This window comes from Carassius carassius, chromosome 30 (assembly GCF_963082965.1).
Source record: "Carassius carassius chromosome 30, fCarCar2.1, whole genome shotgun sequence".
Classification (NCBI taxonomy): Eukaryota; Metazoa; Chordata; class Actinopteri; order Cypriniformes; family Cyprinidae; genus Carassius; species Carassius carassius.
This window is the reverse complement of record NC_081784.1, coordinates 7,751,471-7,777,355: the sequence shown is the minus strand read 5'-3', so window position 1 is coordinate 7,777,355 and position 25,885 is coordinate 7,751,471. Positions and strand designations below refer to the sequence as shown.

The 25,885-nt window shown below is 39.7% G+C and overlaps 1 protein-coding gene across 7 annotated transcripts in view; it reads right to left on the bottom strand.

Moving 5' to 3' along the window:
• LOC132110505 (alpha-actinin-1) overlaps window positions 1–21,484 on the bottom strand; it is a 33,965-nt gene extending 12,481 nt beyond the window's left edge. For 4 of the 7 annotated variants that reach the window (XM_059517168.1, XM_059517172.1, XM_059517169.1 and 1 more), the window contains exons 1-7: window positions 21,066–21,484; window positions 3,593–3,707; window positions 2,600–2,719; window positions 1,779–1,865; window positions 1,421–1,508; window positions 1,203–1,281; window positions 1,033–1,114 (exon numbers count right to left, since the gene is read on the bottom strand). In XM_059517168.1, coding sequence (XP_059373151.1) covers window positions 1,033–1,114; window positions 1,203–1,281; window positions 1,421–1,508; window positions 1,779–1,865; window positions 2,600–2,719; window positions 3,593–3,707; window positions 21,066–21,191 — 697 coding nt within the window. In that variant the 5' untranslated portion in view covers window positions 21,192–21,484. The remainder of the gene's footprint in view (window positions 1–1,032; window positions 1,115–1,202; window positions 1,282–1,420; window positions 1,509–1,778; window positions 1,866–2,599; window positions 2,720–3,592; window positions 3,708–21,065) is intronic. The other 3 variants (XM_059517170.1, XM_059517174.1, XM_059517171.1) reach the window with 1 other exon arrangement.
• Between the last annotated feature and the right edge of the window lie 4,401 nt (window positions 21,485–25,885).

The following is a 25,885-nucleotide window of genomic DNA, read 5'->3' as shown; positions in this document are numbered from 1 at the left end:
AGTCATTTAGCAGATGCTTTTATCCAAAGCGACTTACAAACGAGGACAATGGAAGCAACCAAAAACAACAAAAGAGCAATGAAATATAAGTGCTATTAAGCTAATTAAGTTAAGGTTTTTGTGCAAATGAGAAGTTCCAGTATTGCCACTTGCCACTTTTCTTCTTTTGTTATAAATCAAATGTTCAGATGCAAATTATGTTCGTTTAAATGTCACCAAGGCAACAACTTGTGGAGATACATTATATATCATTTCCGGCTTTCATACAAATTAAAAACATTTATTGATATACTTTAACGAACATGTTATACTATAATAAATAAACAATTATTAAGGGTAAATGTATATTAGTTCGAATGCTATAAATGCTAAAAATATCCATCATTATAAATCTTTCTGGGACTGCTACACTATAAAAATAAAATTTATTATTTTTAGTGTTGGGGCCAGTAAAAAATTTAATTTGTGTATTGTTTTCTATCTATGGGAACAAAAAAATAGTAAAAAAAAAAATAGGCTTAATAAAGTTGCAAAAAAGAAAACACAGTTCAGTATGCAAACAGATGTAAGAACAAAGAGCCATCTAAATTCATTATGCAAATATTATGAAAACATTATTGCCATCTTGCATGCTAAACATTCTATAAATGTAAGATTTTATAACTTTAATGTTAAATTTGTTGTAAAAAAAAAAAAGCTATGAACAGATAGCACACCTAATAATGAAATTATCTGTAAAACAAAGATTAAATGCAGACTGTACGTCAAGTGGTTCGGGCTGAATTAATTGCAGACGCTTAGTACTTAGGATAGAAAACTGTTTGAGGAACATGGATGCAGTGCAACATGGCAACAATCTCATCACTGAACATCACAGTCACAGTCATCATCCTTAAAATCCCTTTGAACAGACTATGTTAAGGAAACATCCTGTGGTCCTCCTGCAGCTCTATATCTAGACAGAGGACAGAGGTCTAATCTATTTTCACAGTAAAGTGGAACAGGAAGAAACCTGTCCTTTACATGTCTCACCTTCTGCATCCAGCATTTTAGGGATGTCCAGGTACTTTTCAGCGACGTCAAAGGCGGTGTTCAGATTAGTCATTGGGTCGTCCTGAGTGAGAGCAAACATCAAAGCATGGGTCATGGTCTTTCATACTGCTAGTCTCTATATATGATCAGAGGTTCTGGTATTGCCTCACCTTGCGCAGTTTACCGTAATCAATAAGCTCTGGACGATGTCTGTGAATGAGTGCACAGAAGCCCAATCCATCCTTCCAACTGTCAAGGAGAGAGACAGAAAGAGAAATGTAATATATGATGCTGTAGCTCAGCGTTCAGTGGCAGTATCTCTGTCAATCTTGCTCTTTTCCCATCATTCACCCTGCTTCTCTCTAAGCATCATTTCCTGTCTGCTCACCTGATGTGGAAATTCTGAATGTTGACATTTTTGTAGGGAGCTGTTTTCCTCTGGCACCACAGCAGCAGGCCTTCTTTAGCTGAGGTCTCTGCACACACACACACACACACACACACACGTAATCTCAGGAGTGGAAAGATAACATTGTAATTTAAATGACTCACAAATTCCTTATTTAGAAATTCAAAAGAGCAGAACTGTATTTAACAAAATGATGCTAATTTAGTCAGTCATTCTGTTCATTCTCATGATATTTAATACACAAACTGTCTACTGCTTTTTTTCTTCAAGTCTTCAAGATCTAATGCATCACTTATAAACTAAAAAATGTGTTTGTGTGTGTGTTATTTCTATATACCCTCCACTGAGATATCCTGGATGGCGAAGCGGAGGATAATGGTCCAGATCATCCCCAGAGTCATCTTAGCGTTCCCATCAACAATCTCTAAACAGTACAAACACATGCACACCAGGATCACATTTACTGTAACAGCTCAACAATGAGATCATTTTACAAACTAAAGCCATATCTGAATCAGAAAGCATCTAAACTTTTGTTATTCTTTCAAAACAAACTTGCTGAACATGTGCCCAAAAGGTCTGATTTGGAGACATTATCAAATGGACAAATGGTTAATAAAGACTAAATAATGTTTGCATTCAGTTCTAATTGTGTCAAAAGTTTTATTTTAATTTAGTTTTTTTACACATACTGTAGATGTGTATGGGAAGTCCTCATTTAAATATCTAGGAAAACATGCATGTTTTACTCTCCCACTTTTTAGGCTTATCTCATAATACACTCCACACAGATCTCAGTATGCGTGTGTGTAAGTGTATCCTGGCTCTGTCAGACAAATACACACACACAAAACAGAAAAAGTATGTGACCAAGGCAAAGGCTTTGGTGTCTGTCTGGAATGCTGCTCTGGATTATAAAGAGAGAGAACAGCAAACAGGAAAAATACACACACATTGTAGATTGGCCTAATATATGTCAGGTATAAACTGCATGTCTAACCTATTTAACTGTATGGGGAGGGGCTTCATATGACATGAGATACAAGTACATATCACACACAGGCAGAGCGTCTGACAGTCATTGATCCCACATGCTGAAACGCTGAACTCATGACCCTGGAAGCCTGCAGGATATAGGTCACTGCTGAAGGGGCCTACCCTCTGCTCCAATAGAAACCAGTCTGACTCCTTTGCTTGCAATGAAATCCAGAGCTTTATTCACATTGGAGATCTTATGGACTCTCATCTTTCCTCTCTCTGGTTTGGCCAAGCGTTCTCCTACAGAGAAAGACAGTTTAAATATTACGTAACATTACATCACACACAAAACTCTGCCCTCAGGAGGTGTAATCATGTACATAAATATTATCACATATTCATTCCTGACAGTTTTCGACTTACTTATAGTACGCAAGTACTCTTTTGTAAAAAAAAAAATCAATTTGAATGACTAGAGCAGTGGTTTTCAAACTGTGGGCCCCCCTAGTGGGTCGCGATGTATTGCAGGTGGGCTGCCAATTACTATTAAAAGAAAAAATAATATTGTTCATATATGTAAAAATGTTTAAAATATATATATAATGAAATAACAAAAAATAATAATTAAACTGTAACTATGCTTCCACTATTCAAGCTGGCTGATTGGTTTAAGAATAAACCGCCAATTTATCTTAGATATTTTTGCCGCATATGCTACAGAACAACAGCAGTTGTGCCAAGCGGTGCCAGCCCGAGTTTCTGTTCATTGCCAGTTCATTCAATAAAGACAGTTAAGAATCTAGCTTCTGAGTATTAAGTTATTAACCCAACAATAGCGGGATCAGTTAATTTTTTTTGTTAATTTTTTCCAAACATATATGTTTGGTTGTGTGGGCCGCGAGTTGAAAAAGGTTGGGAACCACTGGACTAGAGAGACGAAATCAGTTTCCTGATTTAGTTTAGATCCACAACCTCTTGATTTAATTAAATTTTACTTGTTTTTAATTATTTTAGGTATATGTCAGTTATAATGTCTATTTCTTTTCACATATTAAATAAATCCTCTATTGGCTAATACTATAAATTATACACTTTGTGTGACTAATTTTACATCATCAAAGAAGATACAAGCTTCCAAATGTAGAGGGGTGGACTGGGTTCAAGGTCACTGACCTGAAATAACCTCTAGGAGCAGCATGAGTTTGAGTCCATCTCTAAAATCCTCCTCAATGTTTTCGATCTGTGTCCCTGCCTTTCGTAGATGAGAATTGCACCATGCAGTAAATGTCTGAAAAAGAGTGATTTATGAGTTTAAAGAGAAATAAAACCAAATTTCAATGCAACAAATGCCTGTAAGGTGCATATAAGACTTGGAAGAAAATTCTATAAGAGCTTCAATAGGTTTACAAAACCCACACCGATATGTGCAAGTCAAATTGTTAAGATCAGACTGAAACGATCAGCAACATGTAGGTGCTACACAGAGCCTGAAATAGCACACGAAAGTTAATAATACAATTTTCTTAAAATAACAATACAAATTTAATTTTCTCATGATTATGTCCCCTTTAATCACTTTTATTTATTTAATACACCTGTGCTATGCAAGCTTTTGAATATTTTGGTAATTCTGTATTCATCTTCAACCATGCCTGATTGTGACAGTGAGAGAGAAAGTAAGCGCTCTACAGGGGTTGTCATGGCAGCGCTGAGTATCTGTGGCTTCAGGATTCTTCGGTATGTTAGCGAGCTGATGAGAAACAGCTGCGGAGCAGAACAGAAGCTAAACACACTCACACGATTGATATGCCACTTAACAGAACCAGAGACACTTAAGCTTATATGTAAAAGCAAGAGTTTGTTCCAAACTTTGAGATGTGAGGAGAAATTTCTAGATCTGGATGTGAGGAGAGACATGACTGCAACATAATGGGATACAGACGATCCCTATGGGTGGGCTGGGGTGTGCGGTTTAATGATGGATTATGGGTAATAGAGTGCAGGTCAGGTTAGAAACATTGTGGAATTTGGCAGATACTAAAAGGAAATGCCATAACATGGGAATATCTAGAGGTAAATGTGAGTCAAGTAGCAGCATTATAAATTCATTCAAGAGGAAGTGCAAGCATACATATGAGAGCCATGACTGCTGTTACAATATTCCTATTCCTACAGTAATGCAAATCAAAATGTGAAAGAATAAAAGCTATAAATAACAAACAAACAAACTTAATTAATAATACAAACTTAAACATAAGGACAAACTCTAAAATAAACTAGAATGAAAAAATAAATACTCAAGCTACCATAAGTTTCGGTGAGCAATTTGGCAAAACAAGATTTCTTCCAGTAAAAATCACTGAATGTGCTCACCGTAGCAGGTCATGCTTTAAGTAGAGAGATGTGCAAAACTAACATGTTTTAACTAGATGCTGGGCTGCTTAATTGAACTGATAGTTTTCTGAAAGAAGTCCTGTGTTTTCTTGAAGGGGGGGGGGGGGGGGGGGGTTTACATAAGACGTGTTCTTCTGTTCAAGAACTGTACAACTGTGCTGAATGTAATGAAATGATGAATTTAAAGATATGACATTACCAAAAGAGTTTTACCATGCAACTTATCAAACAGCTAAAGCACAGGATGTTGTTTTCATTTTAAATGCTCAAATTTCAAAACTAGTATATATACACTAAGGCTGCGCATATAATCGAAAGTTTTAGTGGGAAAAAGTATTTTAGAAAGCTGATAAACGCAGCTCAGTTGTGCAATGCGACAGAGAGAGAAATGACGGAAATATGCGAAGTGAAAGTGAGGAAAAGCAGCATGTATTTCGTGCGCAACTTGAACAAATTACAACAGGTAAAGTTGTAAACTGTGTGGATATTGGCAATATCGTTAACAATTCTTGTTTATAATCATTCATATATTAATGATTATATTAAAATATGTTTAATTAATTATATTAAAATATGGCTTCTTCTTAACAAGATCTTAGGTCTATTATGTGTTCTGTTAATGCGTGAACTTCATTATTTGAAGAGCACTTGCCACCCAGTGATCGCAAAAATCTTTGTGCTTTGTTACTTCTTAATAAACAAAGTGTCAGCTTTAAAATTATTTAAAATTCATTACAAAATACAAACAATAAATACTGTTTTTTTGGTGCTCTTTAATGCGGCAGGCGTGATCATTTTAGCACCTCAGTTCAAGCGGCAAGTAACCCATTTAATCTTTCTCTTTAAGATTATAAGCTCATCAGTCAGCTAGAAAAATAACTATAAAGAGGAGCATTTTTTTTAATAATTATGCGCTATTGCATTTTAATAATTTTACTTAACCTGTTGTCTACATGATTCAACTATAAAGTTGCATTTTACTAATTAGGAAAAACAGATTGAAAGTGTGAAAGAAATACACTCTTAAAAATAAAGGTGCTTAAAAGGTTCTTCACAGAACCATGGTTGGTTTCACAAAGAAAGTAAAAGGTTCTTTAAAGAACCATCTCTTTCGCAATTTTTTAAAATCTGAAGTACCTTCTTTCGCCACAATGAATCCATTTAGACAAAAAAGGTTCTTCTATGGCATCGTGAAGCACCTTTATTTGTTATGAGTGTATGACAACATTTCCAGGATGCATTGAAGAGGAGCCCAAACTACACTCAGTGGTCAAGTTATGCTTATGGTACACAATATTGTTCCAGATAATGAACAATTCTGTGACTGTATATTTCAAGTTGGAAAAGACATTAGGTCCCACTTTAAGTGAACCTTAGTTCCCAGGTCATCTACAACAGTGGTTCCCAAACTTTTCCATTCCACGACCCACCTAGACAAGTGTAATATATTTCACGACCCACCAAAATATTAAAAAAAAAAAAAAAACAACGAGTGAAATTACTTTAAACCTAATCTTACTTAAAATTTTTATGACAGAAATTAAGTATTTAAGAAAAATAACCATTTTATTTTAGAGTACAACTGAAAATTTCACTACAAATTTACAAGTTTTAATTTTTGTTTACTGGCGTTAAAATATGTAGTGTCCATAAAAACGTGAAGCAGGCTCACTCCAGTGAAGTGTGATCTGCGCTGCTGTGTTTTGTTGCATTCATGATCCTTCCGTGTGTGTCGGCGAGAACGGAGCACAATCGAACACTTTTTTAGAAAAGCATAAGAAGCAAAGCAGAACTATCTAAAACAGTTTGGAGATTAAAATAATTGTGAAATAGGTAAAAAAAGACCGATTGAACCTTTTAATGACATTGCTCTGAGACCTTCAAAACACGCAACGCACACGGACTTAATTGCAATTTGAAAATCACACTAAGGATATTGCAGTTCATTATTAATGTTGGTGGGCTATATCGTTGTGATGAGTGGGTTCCCAGTTCCCGCCTCCTTCTTCCTGTGATTGTGAAGATTTTAATGTTTTACACTGGTGCCGAAGCCAGGGAGGAAGGAGGGGCGCGCTGCCGAAGATCCTTCGCCGCTGGGGTGAATCCGCAGTGCCATCGAGCAGGGCGAAGGAGTCTGCCGCCGAGGGTGCTCGATGTGGTGGGCTGGAGTGAGTTGCCGGGGGGGGGGGGGGGGGGGGCGAACTCACTCCAGCCCACCGCCTCGATGACTCCTTCGTGGAAAGAGGTGGGAACCGGCGGACAATCAAACAAAGTTTTAATAACCAAATAAACACAAAACAGCGCGACAGCCCCTCTCGGATGACTGCCGTGCACAAATAAAAAACAAACACAAAATAAAACCCAGGCCTGGTCCTCTCTCGTCCTTCACTGTCATCGCTCCTCTTTTGTATCTTTCCGATCTCCTCCGTGGTTCTTGAGACCGGTGAGTGTTGCTCATTTCCCAATCACTCCACCGGCCTAGCTCTGTTCCCATGGCACTAGGCCCCGCCCCACTCGTCACATTCGTGCAGCCCTAGACTGAACTGTGTTAGTGTCTGTGTGTCATTGAAACGCAAAATTAGCTGCAGCCAAGTGACTTTGTGCGACCCACCTTGTTCCATTCCGTGACCCACGAGTGGGTCGCGACCCACAGTTTGAAAACCCCTGATCTACAAGATGGATTAAAATTCTGATAAAGTCAAGAAAAGATGAGACATACACACGACAGTATGACTGAAATGTTAAAATGTAAAACAAAAAAAATACAAATAATAATAATAAAAATAAATAAAAAACTTTTAGTCTGTGGCACCTAAAAAAATTATTTGGCACCATTTTTTTTTTCTTATAGGAGCCAATGGCTCCTTACTGGTTTTTTTTTTGTTTGTTTTGTTTTTTTGGAGGAATGATGAAAATGTATAATCACAAATATAAATATAGTTACACAGGCAGCTAACTTAGCAGGAATGCTGCTAGGTTTCCTCACACTTACAACACAAATATTTCTTCATTATAGCTCTTTTTCAACCCTCTGTTTCTCTCCTTCTTTTCCTGCTCTCTCTCTCTGTTTCTTCCTCACTCGCTGGTGTGAAATACAGCACAGCTCAGTGCGTCATCGTGGGATTGCCATAGCAACTACGAATGCCAGAAAACCTAAAAACAAACAGGTGGTCCGACACACACATAAACGTAGACAACTCCCCCATAAGCCAAGCAAATGACCTGTTTATTTACAGCTACAGTAAAAACTGTTTTTATAGAACATCTCTCAAATACAAAAAGCAGCCCCAATAAGAGACATCTGCAAATGAATGACACTAGATCTATTCTCTAAGTACTCTATAACTTTACTTTTCTAAGCCATTTTTAATTACTTTTAAACAACAACAAAATCCATTGTCCTAGAGGAGAAACACAGCTGTAGTTCAACACATTCACCCATTAATTATAGGTATACATTACAGCCTGACATATAAAATAATAGTCCTTAAGTTTAATGCAATTTTTTTTTTACAATATCTTCATATGAATATCCATTTTGATTCTGTACATTATAATGCTGTGATGTCTATATTCACTATTAGCATTTAAAGAGGTCATATGATGTTGCTAAAAAAAACATTATTTTGTGTATATGGTGTAATGCAATGTTTATCCGGTTTGAGGTTCAAAAAACACATTATTTTCCATATAATGTACATTATTGTTACTCCTCTAAGCACGGCCTTTCTGAAACGCATCGATTTTTATTTTACAATCTATAATATATATACTTTCAATCTATAAAACGCCTCTCGGGCATCCGAGTGCAGCTCCTATCTCTTTGAATGGGGAAACATCAAATTTTCCAAAATTGCTCTCTAAGTTTAGGATTAAATTTCATATTTGAAATCGCCAAAGAAATCTGACCATACCTGTGTCATAAATATGGTTACTTCGGCTCAAATATCATTATAAAAAGAGCGACTGGCTCTTTCATTCAGAAGATGGGGCTTCCTGTGATTGAGCGACCATATTGAGCGTTGCCCTTTTCCCCATTCAAAACTACTGGAGTGACATGTCTTGGGTATTCTATAGTCATTGCATTGCGTATCGTGCTGCGTAACCATAAAACAATGTCTGCATTTGTGATCAAAGAAACGACAAACAACAAGCATTTTATATTATTCAATAATATTATTTAATTCATTACCTTATATATTTAAACAATAAGTTATTTTAATGTTAACAAATTATTTCCAGGTTATGGAAAAGGTAACCTATAAATACGATGAGAATTTCATATCAGACAGAATCACATCAGCACATCCTTAAATCAAACGCAGGAACATTCATAGATTTTTAAATGTGTCTTAAGAGACCAAACATATTTTGGGGCCACTGTACATGCATCTTTCACATTAGCGCTGTTTGCTAAAGCAAACATCATTACCGCTTTGAACAACTCCCTATCCCTATGTATTAGCTTAAACTTCAAAGTATAACTCTTGTAAGAATCTTTTTTTTTCCTTCTGTTTCTCTTTCTTATCTGTCTGTTTGTCGGTGTCTGCTGGCTTTCTCCTCTAGACAGGAAGTGCTGATCAGCCCCTGAGACGGGCGGCCCACTGTCTCAGTTCCACACGCATTTCACATTATCCACCCCCACACACACACAATACACCCTCCTAAGGTGAGCCTGTCTCTTATTTTTATGTTTCCAGACACACAGTTGAATGGCTCATTAATAATCTTATCAACAACACCAGTAGCTTCACTTAGAGCTAAACACTGACTCGCTCGAATTGCTGCTTTCACGTTAATTACACTTAAAAACACACACATTTGTGACACACTTTTCCTCACTGTGGCATGTTACAGCTCCCAGCTATGTTGCATTATATATGGTTTTATGTGAGGAACAATAAGGCCTGGTTCTGGGTAAGTCTGTAGTTACCAGATACAGGATACAAGGATCAAAGTTCTCATTTGGAGCACATCATCAGGTTAGGAGCAGCACGTGATGATTTGCATAAAGAGCTTGACTTTCACTAAGATAAAAAAGGTTCTGACTTTACATATTTGACTTTTCAAACTGCAGAGGCGAAGAAGCATCAAACAGTCAATAAAAAACTTTTTAAGGACGCACACACATACACACACACAAAAAAAAACTGCATCCCGTAGCATCTCGGTCTGGCTCGAGCACACACACAGTCTCAGTAAATGAGGTGGCAGCATTTTCAACACTATTGTAGAGCAGTTCAAGCTGTTCTTTCACTGGTTGAAAGAGCACAGTAACGGATGAAGTACCTCATCACATCCTGACATTAAACTCCAGGGCAGGAAATGCCAGAGACTGTGTCATGCACATCATCATGCATGTCATTCCGAATCTGGTGTCATTAACAGACATGCTGGTTATGATGTCATGAAATACTTACGCATTATCTCATGAATGTTATACGTATGCATGAATAAAACATAATCTTACTGTTCTGAATGAAATCATGAGACAAACTTAATTTGAGCATTTCATTAATCTTCCACTGTCTGTAAGAGGGTTTTACATTTTTTAATAAAAGCACAGCTGCATTTGTACATCAGTGGATTAATATTAGGAATGGTGAAACATAGCGAGCTGTAGAAGAGCAATAAATTGTAGCCTGTGTTGGAGAGCTGCAGGGCCACCACAATAATCAGATATGGCCAAACTGTCCCTCCAATATCTGAGTTTCAGGAAGGTATGACAAAGAGTGGTAATTGTGTGCATGTGACAAAAATATCACAAATTCTTCACAAATGTGATTTGTATGGGAGGGTTGCAAGGAAAAAGCCACTCCTCGAGAAAAGCCACATGCAGCCATGACTGAGCTTTGCCAAAACACACCTTGAACATTCTGAGGCAGATGAGACTAGAATTTAATTATTTGGCCTCAACACCGTATTGGATTTTTGTCTGGAAGAAATCCGATACAGCTATGTTTCTCTGTAGCAGGGACTGGAGTACTTGTCAGGATAGAAGGAAAAATGGATGGGACATAATACTGTCAAATTCTTGAGGAAATTCTGCTGCCAGAAAGTTGTCAATGAGAAGAAGGTTTACCTTCCAACATGACAATGACACAAAGCACACAGGAAAACTGAGCACACAGTGATTGAAGGAGAAAAAGGTGAATGTCCTTGCATGGCCTGGTCAGAGCCCAGACTTAAACCCCACTGAAAATCTGTGAAATGACTTGAAGACTGCAGTCAACAAACGATCACCATTTCTGCATTTCTGCAAAGAAGAGTGGGCAAATATTGCAAAGTCTAGACGTGCAAAGTTAGTAGAGACATCTCAACAGACTAAAGGCTGTAATTAAAAGGTGGTTCAACAAAATACTGACACAAGGGGGTGATCATTCTTCCAACTCAGTGATTTTTACTTTTTATTTATTTATTTTTTCTGATATGTTGGTGTTTTATCTTTCACTTGAATGTTATAATTTGCACTGAGTAAATACAGCTGGATAAAACAAAAACTGTGTCTGTCTTCATTTCAGGCTGCAAAGAAAAAATGTGATTTTAAAAGGGGTGATTTTTTTTCTATACCCACCGTATTACAATAATTTATATGCATATAGTTCAAAGTCATTACTTTACAATTAATTCCAGATTTGTTTTCCTCTTTTCTTCCTTTAATTCATTGATTCCTTGAATCAAAATAAAACAAATAACAACATTGACCATCCCAACTGGTGAAGAATTGAAAATTCTACTTTCAGTAAAGTGGTAAAACAAAATCATGTGTTATACGATATCATGTGTTATACGCAGGCCTACACAGCATCTGTGCCCACAGAACTCCACGCAATTAAAGCAGATGCCATTCACAAAGTTTTACACAAACGGCTTGTGTGTTGGTTTATTAGATATTTTGGCTAAATGGATTATGCTTTCAGCCATGTTAAGAGTTTAGTACTCACATTTTACAATGTTTCATGGAATGCTGCAGATTTTCGCTAAAAATCATCCCCGAAATGTGGTAAAAATAGTTATTGATGTAGCTATAGAATGTGTATGTCAGTATCTCCAGAGAATTACAGATTCTTCTTAGATCTGTGACAGATTTCAGGGAACTCACCTCAGACCAGCTTAAAAACAGCCACTGTGTCCCCTCAACAGATTCTCTGCTTACCCCTCTAATAGAGGTAGAGAGAAAGAGAAAAAGTGTGGGAGACAGAGAAAACCAGAGGACTGATTGCGACAAGTAGGCCTAGTTTAATTTTATTTAGACTGAAAAAGCTAGAGAATTCTTTTTCCCCTCCTATATTAACTCTTTACTACCCTAAAGACACACCAAGAAAATACATAATGCAGATTGGTAGACAGTTACAGATCTCAGAACTTAATTATAAATGACTGATCCAGATTCACTAGAGCTGAACCATTTTCTGTAGATCTACATCTTTCTTATCAGAATCTGCAAACAGAACCATTCAAAACCTGCCCAAGGCAGACTGAACTACTGCAGTATGGAAACATTTAAAATAACTCACAACTAGTACTGTCTGCACACTGCACAGCACTACAGGACAAATCTTGTCATTTTCAGTAAAAAAAAAAATTTTTTACATTTTCTAAAGGAAATCACAGGACAGTGCTGACAACTAGTTTCTGCGTTCCTCTGTGCGCGTGATCTTTACATCTACTGTTTATATGAGTGTTCGTGCCACAATGCAGCTGTGCGAACTAGGGCTGTCAAAATGGCTTGAAAACTAAATTCGAATTTGCAATTAAATATTATCCAAATTCTAATTATATTCTAATTTAAAATGCATAATTTTATTTAGGGTGAAGAAAAGCTTTTGGCTTCTCTTCTGAGGACAAAAGAGGGCACATTGGGCAAAATATTAGCCTACTAATGCACGTTTATTCAAAGCATAAGAAAATATGACTGTGAAAAAAAGTGCATAATATTTAAAATAATGTTTATAAACCACTTATATTTAAGTAGCTTAAAGAACTATAAACAAAACAGCACCATGTGTGCATGCATAGTTTAATTCAAAGGGGTGAAAGCCAATAACACAGAGTAAATTTTTTCATTTAAACATGAGATGCAGTAGGATGGGGAAAACCCACCATAAAGTCTCAAGAAATGTGTTTGAAAAAAACGGAACCCACCTTAATTTTACATGGCTTTCTAAACATGCGGCTCTCTTGTGTGAGACGCGAGTGCAAGGGTAATAGAAGACGTCCCTCTCTAGAAAATGCGTTAAATATGCGTTCTGTGTGAATGGCTTGGTTTCAGTTTTGACATAAACAAGATCTTCTCCACATTCTATTTTTCCGCAATATTTTGAATGAACATCTAGCGGCTTCAACTGTATAGGTTAACAAAAACATTACAATGCAATGACACTTATATTGTCATCGCATCTCGTGTATAGTTTAAAGTATAATTTGACCATCCGCATCCGCGCACCGTCCGCATTATGTAATTTTCGTCATCAAGAGGGCTCGCGGACAGCCGCGCATCCGTCCGCGCAGTCTCAAAAAGTGCCTGCACGCGGACGGGGAACCACCAGCCAATGGGACATGCGCTGCTTTGTGACAGCATGGCCTCTATTTTGTGTCCTAACAGACAAAGCTGGTCGGACTCACACCATGGAGCTGTTCGATCAACATAAGTCTTCAGAGCTTTGACAGGGCAAAGACTCTGCAGGGGGTAAAGCCTCCAAGACCACTTGTTGAAAGTGAAAAGGGTTCGAAGCGACCTTAGGGACATAATTAGGCCTCGGTCGCAGCAATACTTTCACAGAGCCTGGTGCAAAATCCATGCACGAGGGCGAAACAGAAAAAGCCTGTAAATCCCCAACTCTCTTGAGGGAGGATAAAGCCACAAGAAGAACTGTATTTAAAGTCAGGATTTTATCCGGTATAGTTTCAAAGGGCTCAAACGGATGCCCTGATAAACCTTGCAACACAATGGATAAATCCCATGAAGGAACTCGCACAGGGCAGAAAGGCCTCAGCCGTCGCGCACCCTGTATAAAACGAGAGACCAGCGGATGACGGCCCAATGAAGCACCATCTATATATACGTGGTTAGCTGAAATGGCTGCCACGTAAACTTTCAGAGTGGCTGGCATTACTCCATCAGAGAAACGGTCTTGAAGGAACTCCAATACTGAAGCCACTGGGCATTAAACCGGATCCAATTACGAATTCCACACCAGGTCGTAAACAGTTTCCATTTGAAAGCATATAAGCATCTCGTAGAAGCTGCCCTAGAATTTATTATAGTCTCGGTGGTTTCAACAGAAAGACAGGGACATATTAACTCACTCCGCTCAGAGGCCACGCCCACAGCTTCCATAGATCTGGCCTTGGGTGCCAAATCATTCCCTGTGCTTGCGATAGTAAGTGCTGTCTGAGGGGAATCTCCCATGGAGAGCCCGCTAACAGACTGACCAGGTCCGCAAACCACGGCTGTGTGGGCCACCACGGAGCCACCAGCAGCAGCTGCTCCACTCTGTCCAGCCGTATCCTGGATAACACCGCTGGAATTAGACGAATCGGGGGAAGAGCATACAAGCTGGATAGCAAATCCACTCCGAAGTTCAAATTTTCGGGGACATGAACCACTCGATTAGACAGAAATCTGTTCTGAGACCAAAGAAGAATATTTCTCGCCAGCCTGCACAGGGGGAGAGAGCGTAATCCTCCTTGATGATTCAGATACGACACAACCGCTATGTTGTCTGACCTGAGTAGTACATGATGGCCGATCAGCAGATTCGAGAAATACTGGAGAGCTAGAAAAACCGCCAATAATTCCAACCTGTTTATATGCCAACTGCGTTGTGTCGCCGTCCATACTCCGTGAGCTGGGCGCCCTTGACAAACAGCTCCCCAACCAGTCAAAGACACGTCCGTCGTGACAGTCTCTCGGGAAGCACAAATCCGGAAGACAACGGGGTGAAATGTTCCGGCTTGTTGTCCACCACTGAAAAGGGCGCATATGAATAAGCCCAGACGGATTATAGGGGATGCCGCTGCCATTAGACCTAAAAGTCTGAGGCACAAACTCACCGTCACGGTGCGACCCACTGTGAAGTGACGCACGCATGATGCGAGAGACTGAGCGCGCGGGAGAGATAGTCTTGCTGTCATCGCGCGAGAGTCCAAGTCTATTCCCAGAAGGTTATCGGCTGAGAGGGAATTAAAACACTCTTCTAGAAATTTGTGCATAGATCCCGATGGGAGTGTGCTTGAGTCTGCGATTGTGCTAACACCAGCCAATCGTCCAGGCAATTCAATACACGAACGCCCTGGAGCCGAAACGGGGCCAGAACTGCGTCCATGCGTTTCGAAAATACTCGATGAGCCAAGGCTAAGCCGAAAGAAGAACACAGTATTGATACGCTTTGCCCTCTAAAGCGAATCTGAGGAACTTCCTGTGTCTCTTGATGATCTGAATATGAAAATATGCATCCTTCAGATCGATCGTGACAAACCAACTCTTTGGTTGAATCTGAGACAGAATAGACTTTACCGTTAACATCTTGATTTTGCTCATCTTGAGTGCAAGATTCAAACGGCGTAAATCGTCACTTTTATGTATTTTACCAAAATAGCAAATGTAAAACTTGACTCCATCTGAGAGGGGTCTACTTTTATAGCCTCTATTCCCCGCAGAGATGCTCCTGCCGCAGCACCAGGATTTGGTTAACAACCATGGGAGATTTCCATGGCAAAAAGGCGGGTCTTTCTGAACTGAATGGTGTATCCGTGACGAATTGTGCGTAACACCCATAGTGAAAATGCCGGGCAAGCGATACCCTGCGGCCCATAAAACGTAGTGGATTCCAAGCCTCCAGCCTACAGCGTTCCCACATGCATTAACGTCCGAGCACGGAAAGCTCACAGCGTCCGTAAGCAAGGAAAGCGCATGTGTAAAAGTCACTACGTTTCGTTGTGTCTAATCCTGAAGCGTGTGCACAGCAGAATTAAATCCAACAAAATGAACATCGGGCCACGCCGCTAGCGTGATTACGGCAGCTGTGTGAGCCGTCATAAACAGGCCGTCTTAGTCAGCCACTTGTGCCGTCCCTCAAACTCTGAAGGCTGGATTGTGCAGAGTGTCTGAGGGGGCGCTCAAGTGATAGCTCGATCCAATGATGCTCGAGGTGCCTTTGCTGCGAGACAGTCAGTGTTAGAGCATGGGGACTGCAGTGAGAGGGTTGGATGTGCATTAGGGGTCCAACAGCGCTCTCTAATGGAGGGCACAATCCCTGACGAACAGGAAGGGAAGCGCATGCTTCAAAGTTGCTGCATTTCATTGTGTATAATCCTGAAGCGTATACACGGCAGGATTTAATCCAAAAAGATAAACATCGGGCCACGCCGCTAGCGAGAACGCGGCAGCTGTGTGAGCCGTCATAAACTGGCCGTCTTTGTCAGCCTCTTGTGCCGTCCCTCAAACTCTGAAGGCTGGATTGTGCAGAGTATCTGAGGGGCGCTCAAGTGATAGCTCAATCCAATAATGCTCGAGGTGCCTTTGCTGCGAGACAGTCAATGTTAGAGCGTGGGGATTGAGGACGAGAGGCATTTGCGTCTAACTCAGGTTTTTGTAATGTCGGCAGGATTAGCCAAGGTGGCGCTCGACCGTTAAAATCCCCGTCATAGAACGGTTCACTGCTGGGGCAGTATGTTTGGTAGCACTTAGCGCCAAATCTGTTGCCCCCGCAGCTTTTTCACAGCCTCCGGTAATATCTTCCTCGTTAAGAACCGCCATAAAGTAAAGTAAATTTGCCGAGATTAGACGCGAGTCGACACGCCTTCGAAGAGACTTTAGGCCGTGGCCGAGTTTGGTGCGATCCGTTCGGCTAGAGAGTTCGTCCACAGCGGCATCGCTGTATAACAGCAGTCCGCCATGTCAGCAATGGTGGCGAGACCCGCAGCGTTCGTGACGTGCGTTGATTAAGGCTGCTTCCAGGACCTCGAAACCTCTTGGTGGAGGTTCGTGAAGAAGGGTAGCGGCTCACAGAGGGGATAGTTTATCCACCACGTGGGTAACCACATTCAACAGCTCACTGAGGAAGGGGAAGCGCGTTTCTCCTGTCCGCTCGGAGGGAGAGAACCGCATGTGCTGTCCAGAGCCTACTCTGAGTCCGAAACCGCGGTGGACAAACATAGTTTGTAAAAGCAAATCTGCTGATTAACACACTCGAGTGGGGGAGAGCGAGCAAAGTGGAACAAACTCCAGCTCATCACTGTATTCATAGTCCAAGCCGCACACATCACCCCAATCCACCACCTCGTGCGGCGCCTCTGCGACCGCAGAAGCATAACAGTGGGGGTTAGCCGTGAGGCGACCTATAGAAAATACACTCCAGAGCGCAGAACTGTAGCCACAGGCTATTACGGAGAGAACATGTAGAGAGGCTGCTAAACGAACCTCTCATGAGTGCCTCCCCATGATAAACCTATTATACGTCTCTTACCTTTCGTTGACTCATCGCGTCCGCGAAGAGGAGTTGAACACTGCTCGAAGAAAAAACCGCTGAGAACGCGAGATGGTTTCCTTAGGGCACAGATGATTCGCTTTCATGAAGGAAATGAAATCTGAGCGAAATAGCGTGCGGCACTCAGGTATACGATGCGTACGCATGCGTAGGGCGGTGCCAAGCGCTATTTGGCCAATAGGATTGGCGGGATGGTATAGGGCTTCAGACATTCGTCACACCGAGAGGTGTTCCCATACGGTGACGTCACTGCAGCATCGAAGTGACCTATGAAAGGGAATCGAAATAACCGACATGGGAAAATTACGTCGGTTAGAGGTCCTGAATTTCGGTTTCGATTACTTTTCGATTAATCGTCCAGCCCTAGGTTGACTTGGTAACCTATTTTTATCAACAAATTCACATGTTCATATGGTAGTGGCAAATACCTGTGGTAAAACTGTGGTAAAATACTGTCTCAAATTTGAATGCAATATCATGTTTTCACATCTAAATGAGCTTTGCTGAAAACTTAACTTAGAGTTGCAGAGTTTAATGTATTTCTGTGTCACTAGCAGCACCACGAAAATGCAATCTGTTTAAATGAAACAGCATGGACTATGTGCTATAAATTTTGGAACCATCTTTTTAGTTGGATAACAGGTTAGGCTTTACATCCTGCTTTTTTGCAATTCTGTCTGTTTAGTGCCTCTAGTTATGCAGAATGTTTCTACAAATTATTGAGAATAGAAGCTCAACACATATACCACCAATCAAATATTTGGAGTCAGTAAGACTTTTTTATGTTTTTGAAAGAAGCATTTTATGCTTATCAAGTAATAATAATAATATTGTGTAATATTATAACTTTTTATTATAACTTTTTCAAATTAATATTTTTTTAGAAATCATTTTTAGGACTCTTTGAGAAATAGAAAGTTTGAAAGAACTAACTTAAAAACATTCAGCAATGTAAAAGTCTTTACTGCCCCTTTTAATCTATTTAATGAGTCCTTGCTGAATAAAAGTATTCATTAAAAAACTGACTGGCCCCTAACTTTTGAAAGCTACTATAAATGAAAACAGAACATGCACTGAAGCCTAAATAGAACTCTGTCTTGTGGCACTACGAGATGAACTGTGGTATCTGAAGGCCCCATAAGCCTTCTCTGGCTGAAAGCATCAGGAAGGGACAAGTGTACAAAACAATGAAAATCTGACCTCACAGATGAGGACAGGAAAAAAGGAGAGAGAGTTCATAAGGTCTTGCTGCTGTTTCAAGCTGAATCACCTCACACCTATCCGCCCGAGGGGCTTTTTTTTTCTCAAATTGCAGACAAACACTCACAGACCGACAGAGATGTTATTAGACAGGAAAATGTGTTTCCGATTCTATTGGTCCAGCCTGAACTTGCTGAAACACTTTCATGCATAAACATAAACTGCAGCCAATCAGATGGTTTCTTAAACACATTCACTTTCTCAACTCAAATTCATTCCAGATTTGACTTAGTCCATATGTCTTTTATGAGATCGGGGTCAGGGCTGCACACTGTTCCTGCTGAGTGTGTGTGTGTGTGTGTGTGTGTGTGTGTGTGTGTGTGTGTGTGTGTGTGTGTGTGTGTGTGCAGAACAGACTTCACTCTAATCTCTATTGACCTTTCAGCCCTGTCAGAAAGCAGAACAATAACCAATTTGTCTGAGTGACACACACACATCATTAAAGTCACAGAGGGTGTTTAATAAGCAATATGGAGCAGACATGTGTTTTTGTCATTAATTAACAGTGTCTCAGAAATGATGCTCTATCACAATGTAGTGCCTATATCCCGACACAGGGGGGAAAACACCTCAGGGCCTTTGCTAGTTGTGTGTCTGTCATTTCCATCTGACCTAACACATACACAGGACATACATAACGTTAATGGGTCATAATATTCAAAATACAATGATCCTGCACTTGGCTATTGATGCAAAACTTCTTTAGGAGTTAAATTTCTCTTTTAACACTCAGTAAAGTAAGACTGAACATGTCTGGTCTTGTGGAAAACTCTTCCACCAGATTTGTCATGGGTAAATGGTCGCATGAGCTGAAATGCGGGTCTCTGCCCGCATACCTGAGCATGAGTCTTTCCCGCCAGTAGCTGATGACATCATTCAGGAGTCTATAAGCTTTCAAGGAAGAGGAAAAAAAGAGACGCGGGAAAGTTTTCCAGCAGCCGTGTGCGGGGTCTGTTATTACCATTTTTGGGCAGACTTGCTCCCTGACAAGCCCAGCCCAAACCACAGCAGATTCCAGCACTCGTTCTCTTTTTTTTCCTCCCAGTTTTCCAAGGAGGGGGGGGGGGGGGGGGTGTAGGAGCGGCAAACGTTTCACTCATATTTCAAATAGTTTTTAGACTCCTGTGCAAAAAACACATCCGAGAATTTTTTATAAACAATCCACTCTCCCAACTAATGGTCTACCGGCATGAGTTAACGGAGCTGGCATGGGCCTAAAGTTGGTAACCGATAACCGGTTCTTAATCAGGAGCGTTAAATATACCGGAAACAAGCGATTTTATGACGTCTGGATCTGTTAACGGTACATTCCACCGCTGATGATCACTGAACACCGTAATAAATACTCTTGACAGTGTTTTGTAGCACCTACTGTTCAACGCAACACCGCTTAAGAATCGATCCGTATGGTCCAAATCCCGAAAAAAAATTACTCTTACGAACCGGTTCCTTAAATGAATCTAAACCACAGAGTGAAATACGGTTCTCAAACAAACAACTCCTATGAACAAACAATTTTAATGAATCAAAAAGACTTCTGAATCAGTATGAGCGGTGCCTAAATTAATCTGAATCACTTTCTGAACTGCAAATTACTTTCGCCATGACGCCTGAGAAATTAATTGAAACTTGCTTTTATGCTATATTTGTAGAACTTAATCCATTAAGTTACTAGATATTTATATGACCAAGTGATGTAAAAATACATATTTAACGTTATGTCGTATTTAGAAAAATGTAAACATACGAAATTTCATTGCAGTTGTATGTTATTTATCTCTGTTCTGTTGTAATCAGACGTTACCTCATCATCTGGACAGTAAATGCAATACTAACTGCATTCTTTTTTTCAGAAGAATCTTCCTCAAAAGTATTAAAGAATCTTTAGGGAAATTCGATCGACACGAGTAATGGGAAACAGAAAGATTATCTCTGAGTGGGTCACAGGTTAAAGTGCCAGATAGTGGGTTTGCGTGCCGTGACCGTCCATAAAGTGAGCTCGTGCTCTCAGCGCGCGCAGCTGATCATATGAGCCGCATCCGCACAGCAAACACGGCTGCCGCTGACATCTGTTGCGCGCGCGGTGAGGAGAAAAGGTGGGGGCACGGTGTCCGGTGATCAGGGTCCCGGATCCTTTGACTGGGGGCGGGCCGTCACAACGCTCAAATGAATGGACAGACAGAGGGGTCAATGGGAACATGCGCAATCCCGCAACAGATGTTTCCCAAGTTTCTTATAATAAAGGCTGATGCTTTAGGAATATGTACAGTTTATAAGCTTTTGATTTTCTGTACACCGGTTTTCAGGGAAACGGATATTATACATACGATATAAACAAATGCATGCATGCAAAGCCTATTTCACCAGCAGCCTATAAAGGAATGACTCGGAGACCGACAGGCCCGTTAAATATCCACATTTTGATATGTTCTCTTTTTTTCTGCTGGTTTCTTGCAAGTTCCCTTTGCACCCAAAGGCACCGGTGGTGTGGAGAGCGTTACCTTTCGCTGTTGTTTCTCCCAGGCGGGATCAAGCAGCATATCCCGGTCCCAGTCATCTTCCTGCTGCATATAGTCGTTCTCTCCTCCATCATTGTGATGGTGATGTTGTTGTTGATGGTGATCCATTCTGAACTGCTTTTCCCGTCTCTCTCCGGTCCTACGGTCTCTCTCTCTCTCTCTCTCTCTCTCTCTCTCTCTCTCTCTCTCTCTCTCCCACAGAGCGCTGCAGTAACACTCTCGTGCGCACTTAAAACGATGGGCACGAAACTAACGTCGCTGCCTCGGCTCCCCTGCCCCGTTCACTCTCCTTTATAGTCCGTGTCTCCTTGTCTTTCTCGTTCTGTCCGTTTTTTTCACAGCCGCTATACAGAGTGAAGAGTAGGCAGAACCTCCAGCACGAGCATCGGCAAAAACTTCACAGTAACGGAAAAAAATAAAAAGAAACACGACGCAGGGCGTCTGATTGGCTGGTGTGCAAACCCTCAAAGCCCGCCCATTAAAAATAGCTCTGTGGTGATTGGCTAATATTGGTGTCCGTTAATAGATTTGTTGTAGGTTGTCTGCATGGACATAGGTAATAGAAAAGCTTTTAGGGATATTTGTGGCACTTTTATTAATTGCAGAATTAATTTATGTTTCTATTAATTAATTTAATGATTTATAAATAATTGTATTCTAATTCTTGTTATTTTCTCACTGCCCTCCAGGTGACCACACCCAAAGTTGTTTTATCTCAACGTGTCTTACGTAACATCGCTCATGTTCTTCTTTTAGGGTGGAGGGAAGTGATGGGGTTTAGCACATTCAAAGATAGATCACTTAAGGATTATCAGTACAGTAGTATCCCTGCTAGAAAATCAATGTTAAAATGGTTTCTGTGTTATGGAAGACAGAAGCTGGTTTCTAGCTGTTCCAAACAGGTCTTTAACTAGTCTTTAAAGTCGTTCCAAACCCGTAAAAGTTTGTTCGTCTTTGGAACACAATTTTGGATGAAAACTAGGAGGCTGTCCCATAGACTGCGAAGTAAATTACAATGTCAAGGTTAAGAAAAGTATGAAAAGCAGAATAGTCCATCTGCCGTCGGTGGTTCAACCGTAACGTTATGAAGCGACGAGAATACTTTTTGTATGAGAAGAAAACAAAAGTAACGACTTTATTCAACAATTTGTCTCCTCTATGTCCTCTAAATGTTGCTACGGTGATGTGAGAGACACTGGGGAGAGGAATTGTTGAATAAAGTTGTTATTTTTGTTTTCTTCGCATACAAAAAGTATTCTCATCGTTTCATATACCATTGAACCACTGACGGCAGATGGACTATTCTGACGATGCTTTTCATACTTTTCTGGACCCTTGACAGTGTCATTTACTTGGCGGTCTATGGGACAGTCAGAAGCTTCCCAGTTTTCATCTGAAATATCTTCAATTGTTTTTCCGAAAACAAAGCTTTTATGGGTTAGTAATGACATGGGGGTAAGAAATGAATGACAAAATGTTCATTTCGGGGTGGAGTAGCCCTTTAAGCTGGATTTGCCAACAGGGTAATGAGCCTATGAAATTTTTCACACTATTATAAATTAGGGGAATAGATAAAAGACTGAAAGTGGAGGCTGCCACTGCTTTAGATCAAGGCCCTATGTGGTCAGACATTTTCCATAAAGAAGTCTGTCTGGTCTGGCAAGGGATATATCCCTCATATTCATCACATTTAAGTTTAAGGTGATGAGATTTCCTCTCTTTAATCCTTGTGGTTATTTCTGGAAAATGATTGAAATGATTAGTTCTGTTTATTCAGGGCATGTTTGAAGAGCCATTGCATGCTCTGATGCAAACAGATGTTCGCCTTGTTAGTATTCGATGCTCTGCATTGGCTGAATAAGAGTCAGCAGTTCATTTCTGTGGTGTACAGCCCTGAACATTTTACTGTATTGTATTTTTTACCTTCATTAATCTACAATGCACTTTTACTGAGGTCACTACTCAGTCAACTGTATATACTGTACATACATTAATACACATGCACGACCCTTCACATTCTGAAACAAAAATGAATTAAAGTTACTCAAGTCTTAAACTGTCTGTTTACCTCTTTACTGTTTTGTCTCTAATCCTGTTGCTATTTTTTTTAACTATTTTACATTTATATCTCCTTAGTTTTATATACCGGTATATATATATTTATGTATATACAATATATTTTATTGTATTTTGTTTTTATATGTTCAGCATCTGTCTGTCTATCCTAATGCAAAAAAGTATGTTATCTTATCAAAGAATTTCATTGCCTATATGACAATAAACTTTTGTTTTACTCTTTGTATTTATGTATTTTATTCTGAACTTTAAAATATACGGTTGTGCATTATACAATAGCATATGTATGTACTGTACTGCAATAAAGCACTCTGATCCTGTCACTTTTGTCAGAGCTGTCAAACTTCAAACCATTACATCACATCCCCAGTGCATAGCATCGGTTCAAAGTCCTTCTCCTGCTTCCATCCTCCCAGCATTCCGAAGACGGCCATTGTTTGGGACTGAATGCCTCTGCCATGTAGGGTAAAGCCCCCTTCTGATGAAGAGAAGTCCCCCTCTGCAAAAGCTGAACCCCTATAGAGACTGTCCTTCTCTGACACACACATCTTCATTATCTATTTAGCTCTTTACCATAGATTTTGTATTATTTTCAATTAAGATAACTGTAAATATTACAAACTAACCTTAACCCGAAATAAAACTATTTTCATAATAATAATAATAATGAATATCTATCTGTCTGTCTGCCGTCTATTCTCTATATTTTAGGACCTAAAAGAATGTTTTATCTGATTTAGCAAAATTGTAGAATTCTTCTGCAATTTAATTCCTTAAAGTTTGTCAGGAGCACACTCGCGTTCTATGCACTCACTGTAGTCTGGAGCGCTCTTCCATATATGGACAAACTTCCAAGCGGCGAATGTTTGGGAAAGTGACGTCACGGGTTAAACGCACAGACAGTGCCTCTTATTCTCAACGCTGCTTCTTAATCAAAGTATTAAAACTTTCGCCAATTTAAATAAAACGTTTGTTCAACTTATGACAAACTTACTCATGTGTTCGCCTCCATTATATTTCGCTCTCCACGTTAAAATGTTTTTTTCATTCGGCATATGAATAAACAGATATTCACTCAGGAAAAAGACCGGAAAGTTATTCAGCACGTCTGTATTACGTCTTAACGTTCTCAGACGATTTAAAACATCACCAGTTTAGCTGCTTATTCAGTTTGCGGAATCCAGATAACCAAACTTGGGATCTTTTGACATAGGAGTAGGCTATGTAAACAGGAAACATGTTCTCCTGAAGCAGTTTAAAGGAGCAGATCTTTGAGGGAAAACAATCTGATTTCTGTTTCCTTTGGAGTTATGGAGTTTCACAATATTTACCTATATCTAAAATGAATCTCATATAGGTCTATATACAAGACTGATATCTGAAGTTACATGTGACAATGAAGACTGGTGTAATGGCTTCAGAAAATTCACCTTCACCATTACACGGAAAATATATTCAAAAGAAAGCAGTTATTCTACATTGTAATAATAATCATAATTGACTAGCACTTTTGACACAAAAAATAAAGTTTTAAAAACATGCCACAGGCTTAAGATGGTAATGGGTTCAAATGTCAAAGTGTCTGGAAGACTGAAAATATAGTCTTATTGCAGTCATTGGCACTCTAAAGATCTAGCGAATCTGCTTTCTATAAAGACCATGAAGATTGACTTTGGGATTAGTCAGATAAATGTTTACACCAGGCCTTTCGCAATTGTGCCAAGCTCAAAATTCAGCTATTTTTCTACTCAGAAATTATTCAGATGATTCATATGTCATCTAAACATCCGTATAACCATTGACATTATTAACTCCAATATCAACAAAACTGTGTATTGTCAGTGTAGACAGGCAGGAGCCACAGGTCACCGAATCATTTTACTAAATCCAGTCACACTTTTCACAAAGAGATGGCTGTTAAATGGACAAAACAAACTTTGTATAATCCATTATACTGGGCCACCTCCTAAATTCAAAGACTTGTGACAAAATGGATAGGCCGTCCACCAGACACATACGCACATTACAAGATATTTCACAACAGAATGTTGAATTTCCATGCACAGCTCCAACATGGATCACACGGACACTCTCTCACACCAAGTTAAACATTAGAAAGTCAAACTTTCTCTATTTTCACACAAGCACACAATTTATTCTCATTGTCTCCTGATGTGAAACATTGATGAAGCACAACAGGTAGACTGTGTTATGGAGGGTGATTCTGTTCACATGGATGATCTCTGGAGCAGTTTAAAAGCATTCCAGCTATAATCCGGCACAAACTGGCACTAACACCCCCTGCCCCACTTGAGTGTGAAACTCAACAGTATCTAGAACTCTTGTCACAATGTTCCTGATAAGATGCTTGCTGTCTGGGTGAAGACAAACCTTGTGAAATATTATCTCAGTTTAGAGTAGCCTGTTTGATTTAAAAGTATAAAAATAACCAACCTCCTATTACAAGGACTTTAAGATTCATTTCATGTTGATAAGAGAGTTTGTTACAGCTGATTCAGACAGACAGAGAAGATGAACAATGGTACAGGACAGAGAAGCTAAAACACAATTGGCTGCTGACAGCTGAGGAAAAACATCACCATCCATCCTTCTGTTTCCTCAGCCCTCCCACGCACAAAAGATTTTCACTTTAGTATTTCCTTAGAAGGACCTAAGAATTAAATAATAATAATAATTATTAATTAAATTAATTAATTAATAATTTC